We start from the raw sequence: 13,208 nt of genomic DNA, 5'->3' as shown, positions 1-13,208 counted from the left end.
GTTTGATGAGCTAAGATCTATGATGTTAAAATTGTATTGATTTATTAATAGGCTTACCTAAGTTGACCAGTTTTTGAAAATATCAAAAGACAAGATTCAAGACAAAACAAGTCATTATTGCCAAGAGCTAAAAAAAGGAAAATTTTGTTTAAAGCCATCGAAAAAAAACGTCTGGTCCACCTTTGCTTGCCATATGTGCCGGTTTTACAAAATTTCCGAAATGTTAATTTTTTGCTGTCCCGGTTTATCAAGGTTGTAGCAGTAGTACATTCTGATACTGTGAGGTCTCATTATCAAGGATTAATACTTCCAGAATTACTTATTGTAAAAAGTGCATTTTTGTTTTTTTCATTTAAAATGTAACACAAATAATATTTTCATAAAATTAAAATTTTACAGAAAATCAGAACAGCACGGCAAATGTTGATAATGTCTGCATTTAAAAAAATACTTTGTTCCATGAAACGAATTGTTTGTGTATTTATGTAAGGTAAATTTTCGGAAAAGGATTCGTTGCAGAATTTCATTCTTTGACCAATGCTCGCTTGCACCGAATCTGTCCAACTGTAATGCACATACAATTCGTTTTATGGAACAATTATTTTATATATTGCTCATTTAAATTGTCTCCCGATATAACCAGGGTTGTCTGACAGTTTCTTAAAACATGTTCGGTCCTACATAAAAGGCCTTTCCAAACAGAGAGCGAAGCGAAGGCGTTTTTATTTTGTAATACACCGAGTCCTTCGAGTCTCGTCACACAGAAAGCAAACGCGAAGCGTTCCGAGGCGTTTTTATTTTGTAATATATCGAGTCCTTCGAGTTTCGTCACACAGAAAGCGAACGCGAAGCGTTCCGAGGCGTTTTCACGTCGTTTTCGCGGCGAAGCGAAGGCGTGACGATATTTTATTTCTGACTGTTTTATTATTAAAAAATAAGAAAAAGGGCAAAGAATTTGGGTACACGACATAAATAAAACCCGGGAAGACTATGGAGAGTATCATAGGCTGATAATTGAATCTTATGAATGAGACTCGAAGGACTCGGTGTATTACAAAATAAAAACGCCTCGCCACGCCTTCGCTTCGCTCTCTGTTTGGATAGGCCTTATGAGTCGGCTGACATTTATTAAAAATAAACTGTTATGACTTTGTTTAGTTTCCAATTTACAGTTCGAAGAACATTTACTACATTTGGTACTTGTTACGAATATCGGCGCCACGCTCAGAAACCGATGGTTGTGAACTCTGCTGCATTTGACCCTAACGGCTACGAAAGCGCCCAACAACGCTTTGCTACATAAATAGATTTTAAAATGTAAACATATTAGGTGCGAGCGGGCGTTGATCAGAACATTGAACACGTCAAACAAAATAATTTGTTTGATTAAAATACAGGGAAATTCATTCAAATGAAAATAAGTATTACACAAAATTGATATAAATTATTTTAATAATTATTACTTAGTTTTTATCTAGACTTGGTAACAATAAAAATTGCAGAAATTCAATTAATTATTAAATATGTATGCTCAACGTTTGATATTTGTGCAGATTTAATTATCTATACGAACAGCATTGATACTTTAGTAAGAGTATTTCAAAAGGTTAATAATGAGACAGGCTAGCTGCTGTAGAATAAATAGTGTGCGGTTGTATAGTTACATGTTATTATTATTATATAATGTTACGAGGCTAATCGGTGAGCGCCGGCTGGCAGACGTTCTCCTGTCGCGTTGCCTAAGCTAGTGAGTCTTTCCCGCCGCTGATTCGTCAGTCTGTGCTGCTAGTATACCGTATAGATTAAGGTTGGCCAAATAAATAGACCCCCACAACACTATCCTGCATACACCAACAGTATAATATAAATACTCCATATTTATAATACATTGTAGCAACCTATTTATATATATTCATTTAGATTTTGCTATGGCCAAAACTTGGCGGCACTCTGGGCAGTGGCGTAGCTATAGGGGAGGGGGGGGGGCGCCCCGGGCGGCACTTGCTTGGGGGCGGCATATTCACGATGGGATCATCTAGTTTGGTTCTTAATCCTGAATGCACTAAAACATATAAATCCATGAATAACAAGAGCTTAATAATAACCAATTTATTATTTAAAAAAATGCTGACTTTATGACCCTGCAAAAAATGTATGGGGGGGCAGCAATTTTAAGGATCGCCCTGGGCGGCACATACCCTAGCTACGCTACTGACTCTGGGGTGATGGATTCTCTCGAGTAGCAACCTCCGGCGCGTTCGCACGGTTGCGGGGCCCGCGCTCCGTTTAATTGTAAAAAAACATGTAAACTTCATTAATCGTCAATAAAAACTCAATCTGTGTCTAATTGCCACCCGTCACCAAAACAAATTATACAGAAGTTGATTAGCATACTAACCAAATAAACATAAGCTATTGATAAAGCAATAAACCCACATCTTGAAGTTTTAAAAATGTACTTATAAATTTTATTCGTTCCAATTGAATCTCACTCAAAACACAAACATATTGGCGTGGCATTATGTGTTTTGGACGTAATATTCGGACTCATTTGATTTCACATTTATGTTATACATTTGCTTGAGTTTTGTACTCAAGCAATTTAACTTTCAAATACCAGGTAAAAGTTTTTTCGGGTTTTTACGAGAGAATGTAAACAACCCTAGCTGCATGCCTTAATATCGTGGCAGATAAATATTATATATAATTATTTACAATATAATTAATCTTGAATAAAATTTATTTATTGCTAACTAAATAAATATTTTTTTAATTGCTAAAAAAATATTTTATTATTGTCTATTTGTAAACGAAATAAATATTCGATTAGTTAAACATTTTAATATTAATTTATAGTTTTATGTAAATTTGGTCATGGCCGTAAAACTGTGTGCTTAAACTTAAATGACAGCTCTCGTGGGGGGATCTGTAGCTTTGTGATTGTAAATAAATAAATACTAATTTCAAATGAAATATACTGAACGAGAGCTAGCTCGTACGAGCGACGAAAAGCCGGAAATTGAGGGTAGACTTAGTTATAAGAAAACAAACTCTTCAACTCAGTATTATCAGTCGGGTATGAGCAATCCTATTTTTGTAATATTTTATTTTATTGTTTAACGAAACTATTGAATATTTTCAGCGTTTAAACAAAGGTGGTTTAAACTGATAGATAATTTTTTGTTTTATTTTCGAATCAGCGAAGTGGGAAAAATTGTTGACAAACAGCCAATTGGGGTTTTTGTATTAGAAAATGTAGTCGTTCAAACTGAAAATAATCAAGATTGTCCGTTTTCGTTTTCCATATCGTTTTTGTAAGTAGCGACTGTTAAAAATGTAAAAACCTCACATGCCGAAAATTTAGTCTGAATTAAACTTTGTTTGAAAGTTTGATTATTAGAATTATTTGACTAATTTTTTTAGCATTTGTCCGGTTTAAGCGTGTTATTTGTTTGTTTTTAAAGAATACTTGCAATTTAAATGTGTTTTCTAATTGATTTTTTAGGGATGAGCCTGATAAAAAACATATATTTTCTTGTACGACAGAGCAGATAGTGCTATTATGGGTTGCAAAGTTACGGTGCTCATCTTATGAATATCTTCGCACTCAATTGTATATTTTACAATCCAAAATATATTCTAAAACGGGAAAAGTAAACATTCTATGTCTATAAAATCTTATATTAAAGTTTAATTTATTTTAATAAGTTCTTATATTAAATTCCAGGATCCTTTGCTGATGGTGCCTAGAAATGCTGGTTCAATGAGATGGGCGCCTGGTCAACCTATTCCCCATTTAGATCACTTTAGCCAATTACAAATTAACGGAAAAGGTTTCACGAGTCATTTACCAGATCACAACTCTATGGTTTCGGTTCAGAAAAGCAAGTCGTCCACAAACGTTGACACTATAGTTTCAAATACCAGTTCATTTTTGGAGTTATCGTGGCCTGGAATAGAAAAATGTAAAGCTTCAGCCGAAATTAATAAAATCAGATCCGTTCCGTTCAATGATCACAATGTTGCAAAGTTTTATCACCGAGCAGCTCCTAGTCCTCCACCTAGAAAGAAAAATTCTCCATTACCGCTACGAAATATAGCTGATAATAATTTAGATAAAAGGATTCACAGCGAGAACGACCTTCTGCATGTTGATTTTCTGGCAATACAACCTCCACTTCCACCATTAAGAAGAAATTCACCTAAAAGAAATCCAGAATCTTCAACTGAGAAACCTGAAAGCACATCTTCAGATCTGCCAAAAACTACATCGGAAATAAATCTTATAGAGTTTTAATCATACTTAATAAAATTATGTTTTTTTAAATATGTGTACAAATTTAAATATTTTGATTTATAAACATCAGGTAACTAGGTTAAATTTATGTTTTTGATTTGTGAACTAAACATTGAATTATACTACTTGTTGTATTTTATTATGAATAACTCAAATGAAATAATTATTATTTTATCAAAATAGCATATTTACAGTGATAGTATATTTTAAAACCAAATTTAACATTATGTATATTTATATTTTTGGATTAAAATTGATTAATTATCAATTTTAATTTCATATTTCTTGAACAGTTTACTGTAATGCTTTTTATTATTAATACATCTTATGCCATAATTTGTTTTTAGTTCCATTGTTTATTGAAACATAATTTTATTGTTGTAAGATGTTTATCAGATGTATTAATGCAACAATACAGTTCTTAGATATGTACTATGCCAAATTAAATGAAGCCAGTGTTGTTTAAACAACCCACTCAACAATTTATAGGAGTTATATCAAAAAATCTGATTATTTAATTAAAAATAAGAATTATATTAAAATTAAAAAAAATAGTTTTACAAATAATTTCCAATTATTATTATGATATCTTATTTAATATAAAATATTTTTTGTGAATCATTTGCAAAAAATAATGATTTAACATCCACTCATTGTGATTTATTTTTGTTTGTAATTATTGAATTACTTGCCTTTCATAACTTAAAATATATTTTTGTGTAACTCAAAACATATTGGACATATATTTTTATTGATGTTTGTGTTATCTTGATTATATTTACATACAAGTGTCGTAAAATAATTATTATTACAATAAAAATTGATGCAATAATTGACATTGACATTGATAACATTATTTTATCATTAGTAAAATGATAAAGAATTAGGTCACACACTTGTATGTTATTTTAAATAATATTTTAATGTATTACATAAATGCAAATGCCTGCATGATGTCGAATAGAAAAAAATATAAACTTAATTTTTTAATTACTGTTTTATTGTTATCTATTCTTAAATATAATATATTAGAATGCGAATTATAACTTGCTTCTGGAAATGTTTCAATGCAACACGTTTGATAAAAAACAATAGTTTTTTTAATACTAATCAGGCTGTGACGAATCTGTTGAAACCTTGCATATAGATAGTTTCAAAAGCATTGAAGAAAATAAATGTACACAAAATGTATTGAATTAAACTACCAGTGAACTATTTAGTTTTAGGTAAGCTGCGATAATGATTTTTAAAATTTAAAAATATAGCATATCGAAATGGTTGTGTTTCCAAAATATATTTTATTTTTTATAACAAAATATTTCTCATAAAATTGTCATGAAATTTTAAAGAAAGCAAAATCAAATACAATTGTTTAATATAAGTTTTCCGACGTTTTTCCTTCCTCTGATCAGTGATGTAGTGGGACTGAAATGCGCCAGAACGTCGTTCCTGTACATTTTTTACAATCGGAACGTGTTCCGGTAGGATTTGTTAAAAGATCTGTTTAAATTTTTTAAGCTTAATTTAATAGTCATCGATAAAATATTTTTAAACAACACACTGCACAACTCAACTACAAAACTAATTCATTGGGTTTACGGTTTTAAGCCCGACCTCCTACCTTGTCTGTCGCGTGTGACAGTTGCGGTTTGTGAAACAGCCAACTTTTGGTTTTCAGCATCACTAATTTAGGAAGACTGAAAAGCAATTTCTAGGATTTGGGAAGAGGAAGAGATAGCGGCCAGTCGCGCTCCGCGTACCATAGAAGCGAAAAGACGCATCTGAAAAGTCATTAAAAATTGTATCAACTCAAATAAAACGCTAGTTTTAGAAATAAATAAAATTAAGAAAAGTACGTACAGAAAGGCAAGGATAATAATAAATAACATATAAGTTTTGAAAACTAGTCATCAAATCATTTCCCGTTTATTTTTTCGTGATAAGCATTGGCTTTTTGGATTCAAAAGCTCATAGTAGATTTGGAACAAATTAAGATATTTTATTTTTTAAAAAATACATTTTTGCAATTTTCATTTATATTATTGTCAGCTGTTTTGTGTGAAATATCGCGATGTTCCCGCGACGAACGATGTTTTAATTCTTATATCAAAGAACCACCAAACTAGAGAATGGTGATTGACTATTTCAATATTTTTTTAAGAAACAGAAAAATGTCTTTTTAAACCAGAATTATATTTTTGATTTTTAAAATGTTTTTAACCTTAAATTTAAAAAAAATACGTATGTATAATATATAAAGAAGGTGCTTTAGAAGAAAAAAGCTGTATAAATAGCAGTGTTTTAGAGTAAGTAGGTTTCTTGAAGTGAATTCATAATTTGTAAGAATAAATACTAAACGTATGGCTAAATAGACTACATACATCAACTTCACATAGATACAATAACATCGCTACGTGGCTAAATAAATAGTTTCATTTTCTTCAAGTGAGCAGTTGTTTTTGAGAGAAGAAAACTTTTTTTTAAATAATATGTTAAGAAAAACTGGACTGATTCACAAACCTAACGTGAATTAATCTATGTAAAACTAATTATTCAATTATAAGCAGTGGCCTTGAAAACTGCGATTTTGCAAATTCGACTTTGAATGCTAAACAATTTTGTGATATACATACATATATCGGTCAACAAACCAACACACCGTTTAAATTTGTCCTTCTTCACCAGGTCAGTGTACCTCCAAGGCGGATTATAATAATAGGATACAGTCCTTTGATTTTTTATATTCAAGGATAACTATTGTAATCGTGACGCATTTATCCCAAAATAATTACAATATAATATAAATATAATATTGCTGAAAATGGCCTTATTTTTTTTCAAGATTGAATTGCAAAAACTTGACAATTGAATAGACAAAATCATGCATTTCCTTGAAAGTATGTATCAGTCGTGTCCAACAATTTTCAACTAGACTGTTTTTTTTTTAATTGAAGTACTTCGATTTTACTATCTGAGATGAAAATCACTGACGCAATATGCGTTCAGCGTTACGTTATTCGTTATTTCATCATAATTATTGTTTACTCCGGAATTAAATAGATCATTTTTCATGATACCGGTCGTGGTTTGTTCTTAATTTGCGGAGTTAGATTTGCGTTTCGCAAAGTGTTTTATGGCAAATTCATTTCGGCTGCATCTGAATGAAAAGCAAATAGAAAGTTGTCTATAAAAATCGTTAATTTTTTTGCAGCATGTATTATTTTTAACGTAACAGTTAAAAAAATCATTTAAAGGCTTAAATCGTAAGAAAATTATTATTTGAGACACATTATATGTATTTAAAATATCGATTAACTAATTTACATAACATTTTGAAAAAAATAATTTACTATCTGATTGTATTTAATTTTTTTTTTTTTATGATTTTACACTTCTATAAACTTGTATAATATAATTTATACTTATTTATTTGTACTTATGTTTGACTCTTCAAAACATACAAACCGACGTAATCATATGAGTATAATATATAAATATACAGTAAATATTTGCTAAAATGTTTATGTAGTTTTTTAGTTACTTTAAAAACGATTTATGCAGCAATTAGAGATAAATTAATTCATTTTTTAAAGTTTGACATACATTTTTTAGGACATGTCTGCATTTCAGTAACGTAATTTTTTATTACTATAAAACATGGATTGATATTGATACGCATTATTAATGGCAGTGTTCATTGGCTCCAAAACACTCAATAATTTTTAAATTTACAGGAAAGACAAGAAACTATGCAGTTGCATTTTTATATAATAATCTCTTTTCTCTTTTAATAAAAAGTATAAACTTCATTAATTTTTCATTGTAGACATTCTTTTGTTATTATTAAAGACAAAGCAGTTCATTTTACAATTACATTATAATTTCGAAGTGTGTGATTTTTAGTTAATTTCTATACATATTAGAATGAAGTGGAAGCAAAGTGCTATTATTAAACAATTTTTGGTTTGCCAAAAATTGTCAATATACACTTATATTTGTGAGGTTTTTGCTTGTTTTTATTTTTTAAATAAAATTTTGTTAGATAAAACAACACAATTATTTGAAAATGTGATTATATGTAAATGGGTGTTTTATTTAATAGCAAAATAAAAGCAATCAATTCACAATAAACTTACGAATACTATAAGTACTCCCTCTTGTAAAGATATCTCAGATATTTTATTTTAATTATTTTCAGTAGTAATACTTCGCTTCCAGACAAAGGAACCATATTCGAGGCACTACGAACTAGCGTATCGTACAGAACGCGAATTGCAAATAAATTATTGCAGTGTCACGCGCTCCTCACAATGAAGCCGAGCATTCTCGACACCCTATCGCAAACTTTAGTTTTCTGTTATATTAGTCGATTTTTTGGGTAATTCATTTTATTTTGCGTATTTAGCTAAATATACATGTTAAAACTTTTAGAATATATGACCTTCATTTTTTTTTTTTTTTTATAATAGTACGCATTTTTGTTTAAATAATAATATTTTAAAATGTATTTTAGATAGCGGTTGTGGAGGGCACTGGAATGCCTTAAACTAGGTGGAATACCTTAAACTAGGCCCACTGTGGTGTTGGCTGCTATGAGGCCTGCAATGGTAGAGGGTTTTAATAAACCTTGACGTCAAACCAAGAAAAAGGTAAGTGCGCTATAAAACTGCGCTCGTCAACGACCCAAGATCAACCATAAGCGTGGCTCAAAGCGCTTAGTAAAGGAAGGAAGTTCTCGTAAGCACTTTAACGATTTCTATATTTTGAAAGCATGTCATGTTACTCATTCTTATCTCTCTCGAAAGCAGTTTAAAGGTAGTTTTGAGAAGCATTAGAAGGCCGTGCAAAACTTAGTTTTAATAAACGTTATCTTGTTTGGCGAATAGTCCTCAAAGTAAAATATAAATTAAAAAAAATCAATATTGAAAATATTTGTTATTGTTTACCTTTCAAATATTTTTCTTGATATATACAATCGTTGAAGGTTAACATATGTTAACAATTGTAACCGAAACAATGTAGTTTTCTTGGATTAAATTATCTGATGGTTTATAATATACAAAGGTTATGCATACATACTAATAAATTTAAAATTGTTTTGAAATTAACAACTAATTTGATGTAGAGACAACTTTACTATTTAATATATTATATTTCCATCGTAAATTGGTTAAACTCCATAATTATTAACTTTATAGGAAAAGCAATAATTGTGCTCTACATTAACTCATTGAAATTAAGCAATAGATCTAAAGTATTTATTATTATGAAACTGACAGTTCACTTATGTACACTTTTCTCACAGGTCTGCAAACAAAAATATATTTTAGACATTTTTGGAGTTTATTTCAGTGAGAGTGGAGTTTTATCACTTGCTTTTGATAGATATTAGATTATCGTAGTATATGTAACTGAATAGTGGGAGTAAGTTGTCATTAATAATTATTTTTTTACTCAAAAATGGAGATTGCTAATTTACATTTCAGACTCTCGATATGCATCTCAAATCACCCTCTCAGTAAACAAGATAAGGTTTACTTATAAAAATATTTATTCATTTTATAATAGTTTACGTCAATTATAATTATAACCTATGTCTGTATATCAATTTTATAAACTTATTTTTAAATTATTAAAGTTGATCTATTATGTGTTTATTTGTCAAGGTCTGTAACGTTTACAGCTTAATTGTTACCCGTTATTGCATTTATAAAAACTTACTTTGCAACGCAATATTACATAAGATACAGTCGAAAATCGATTACGCATGAAAGATTGTCATGCTTTTTGCTAAACTATCATAATTATACGTTATTGTTTCAACTCGTATTAAAACCGATTATTGTATTTTTTATCGATTAACGTATATGTATTGGAACGTACAATGCATATGAAAATACGTGACCACGATTTCTAATACACAGCTCAATGGCGGCATATAATTAGAAACAATTAATATTAAAAGTTGTATAGTTTAATATTTATCAACAACTTAAAAATGTAAAGGCAGTTTGATAAATAACGATAGAACCCGTTTTATGTATTTTTTACATCGTTGTTGAAGGAAGTAAGACATTTATACGTTAATTACTCGTTTTTATCTTGCATTTATTAAGGGATGAATCGTAAATCTATTCAGTTATGTGTATCTATTATTTATTTATACCAATTAAACTTTAATGAATTATGTTATTTTTTTAAACATTGTAAGGTACGTTTGTTATACTCAATTTTGTGTTAAAGATTGTTTATACTTTACATGTATTTTTTCACAAGGCTGACTTATTTGTTCCGCTATCTGTCATTACACTCAAGGCATTGTTCGTATACGTGACAGAAACTCCTAATAAGTCCAGAAAAAATATATGTATAGTATTACAAGTGCGGTTTAGAAACGGTCTAAATAGATAATGGCTATTCCAAATTGTTAAATTCATTCCAGTGAATAGTAAATGGGTCATGACGGTCAGTGACTATTAAATTAGGTAATAAATATATTGTATAGACAGTACTATATTATTTTTGTATAATAAGCATATATACATAGATATGTATTCGGTTTTACATTGACGTCATTTTTACAGTTTTTTTTCTAAATTTATAGTTATTATTTTTATTACAATACGTTATATTAAATAAATAATATATTCACCAAAAAAATAGTATCGCATTTAACGCCTTGCTAGTAAATGTCTGTTATGTAGTTAAATATTTTATGTTTATGAAATGATTACGAATTATATAAAAGTAAAACGTAAATATATTAAAGTTAGGTTAAGGTAAAACTATATTATCAGACACTCGTATTTTTAAATGAGTACATCGTGATTAATAAAAAATCAGTTATATAAATTTGTAATACGTATAGAAAAAAAAACGATATTTTGAGTAATGAATGGAAACCGCATTGGAACAAACTACATATACAGTGCGGTGGTCATGCTATTATTATTAAATTATATAAGAATTTTACATAATATACTTATATTTATATTTTTACCCACGAATAACTTGAAGAGCTCAGGTATTGCCATAAAATTGTGCAAAAATCAGTTTAATAAATTTATAATTGCAATAACTGACCTCGTTAACTTCCTATTATCGGAAAGGGGATAAGATGTAGTAAATATGATCAATATGTGTATGCATAAAAAATAACTGGATATAAGGACCTTGATAAGCCAATTGCAAATTTACCGATTAAAAGCATTCGAGTATTTTGTAAAGTTATTTGAAGGTTTCGTAAGCGATTTTCAAGGCGTTAAAAAAAACATTGTTACACATACGCGAGATAATTCACGATTTTAGTTAATAATAGATTAAGGAAAGGTTATATTTTGTATTAAATAAGATAACGTATTACGTTCTAGATGTATACAATTATATAAAGTTTAATTATAAAAATGCAAGCATATTATAAATTTTATTGATGAATGCGGCAATTTTTTATGAATTTAACTCGCTTTTTTGTAATAATTATAAAATATTGTCAAAATGAACAATAAATATTTCCGCTACGGTTTTATGACGTTGACGTAGGTCAAAAGTAAATCATAACAAACGTAATGCTACGAATTAATTTATATACACTTATAATTAATGTGTATGTAAATAATTAAAGCTATTAAAAAAGTTAAGAATAATATTTTTTTATCTGAAGTATTTGAAGGTAAAAGTAATCTTTAAACATAACCGACATTTAATTAGAAAGTTTATTATTCGATTGATATTTGATCGAAAAAATCATTGTGGTTTGTTGTTATGATTTTAAATTTAGCATATTGATAAAAAGCTTCATTTGTTTTTCAAACACTTGAATATGATTATTTTCATACAATTATATATTTTTTATATGTAAAAAATAATACGCACATGTATTGTGAATTAACAGAACATCAAAATAAAATCAGTGTTTTTAAACTTATTCTATTCTTCAGATTGTTTATAACAAAAGTATACGACAGGACAATATGATTGTTGTCAATTAACTACAAATCTAAGGTATGCAAAAGCTTATAAATTATTAATATGTTATGTAGATATATATGAACGGACATTTGAAGATGAGAATGGAAGTAATTAATACGTAATTATAAATGAATTATTATTTAAATTATATTTACAATTATGATTTTTTTAATATTAATTGATTAAGTACAATTTTCATTAATTATTATTAAAAACAAGAAAAAAAATATTTAAAAAGCAATATTTAAATTACAATGATAATGATTTGACAAATTTATTACAGTTATAGTAACGTATCGAATATTAAAACATTTTATTTCAAAACCAGCATCTTAAATTAAATTATTTTTAATATAAAATTACAAAAATAGTAGTTTTTTTTAGTTCAAACACTATAAATAAAATAAATTTAAAAAAATGTATCAATTAATATAGAAAAAAGTTACTCTCGGTAATCCCGAAATAATTGTCGTTTTTTTTTTCGAAACAAAAAAAAAGTTTTAAATGTTTATTTTTATTTTAATGATTCAAAATATAATTTTCTTCTAAATATATAACCTTTTCCCACCTCTCGGTTATAGCATAAAATATTAAGGGCTTTGATTCAAAATATTCCGCTAACCCTCTTTTCACATCGTCTGAATTTTTATTTTTTTCTGTCTACTAAGTGTAGCATCGATCAATATAAGCGATAGTCGGAAGAAGCAATATCTGTAGAAAAAGGTGGATGAGATAAAACCTTCATTACGCTCCTTGTAGTGTTGTATTGCAGGCCTTTCTTTTACTACCTCGTATATACGATCCAGCTGTTCGCAATAGAAGCTTGCTGTTATTGTTTGCCCATATTTAGGAGTTTCGTAATGCACAATACCTTTGCAATCCCATCATACATACAAAATAACTATTTTTACAATAATTCGAGGTGGGTTTTGCTACTTGCCCT

The 13,208-nt window shown here is 28.7% G+C and overlaps 1 protein-coding gene across 1 annotated transcript; it reads left to right on the top strand.

The window, feature by feature from the left end:
- Nucleotides 1-3,047: 3,047 nt before the first annotated feature.
- On the top strand, nt 3,048-4,822 carry LOC148226341 (uncharacterized). Its single transcript, XM_088203637.1, has 4 exons — nt 3,048-3,076; nt 3,201-3,314; nt 3,506-3,653; nt 3,728-4,822. The coding sequence occupies exon 4, from the start codon at nt 3,740-3,742 to the stop codon at nt 4,295-4,297; it is 558 nt and encodes a 185-aa protein (XP_088059763.1). The 5' UTR covers nt 3,048-3,076; nt 3,201-3,314; nt 3,506-3,653; nt 3,728-3,739; the 3' UTR covers nt 4,298-4,822.
- Nucleotides 4,823-13,208: the final 8,386 nt, after the last annotated feature.

This window comes from Plectrocnemia conspersa, unplaced genomic scaffold, assembly GCF_051122295.1.
Source record: "Plectrocnemia conspersa isolate PC_06_02 unplaced genomic scaffold, ASM5112229v1 ptg000014l, whole genome shotgun sequence".
NCBI classification, from domain to species: domain Eukaryota; kingdom Metazoa; phylum Arthropoda; class Insecta; order Trichoptera; family Polycentropodidae; genus Plectrocnemia; species Plectrocnemia conspersa.
The sequence above is the reverse complement of the archived record's forward strand: the minus strand, read 5'-3'. Positions and strand labels throughout refer to the sequence as shown.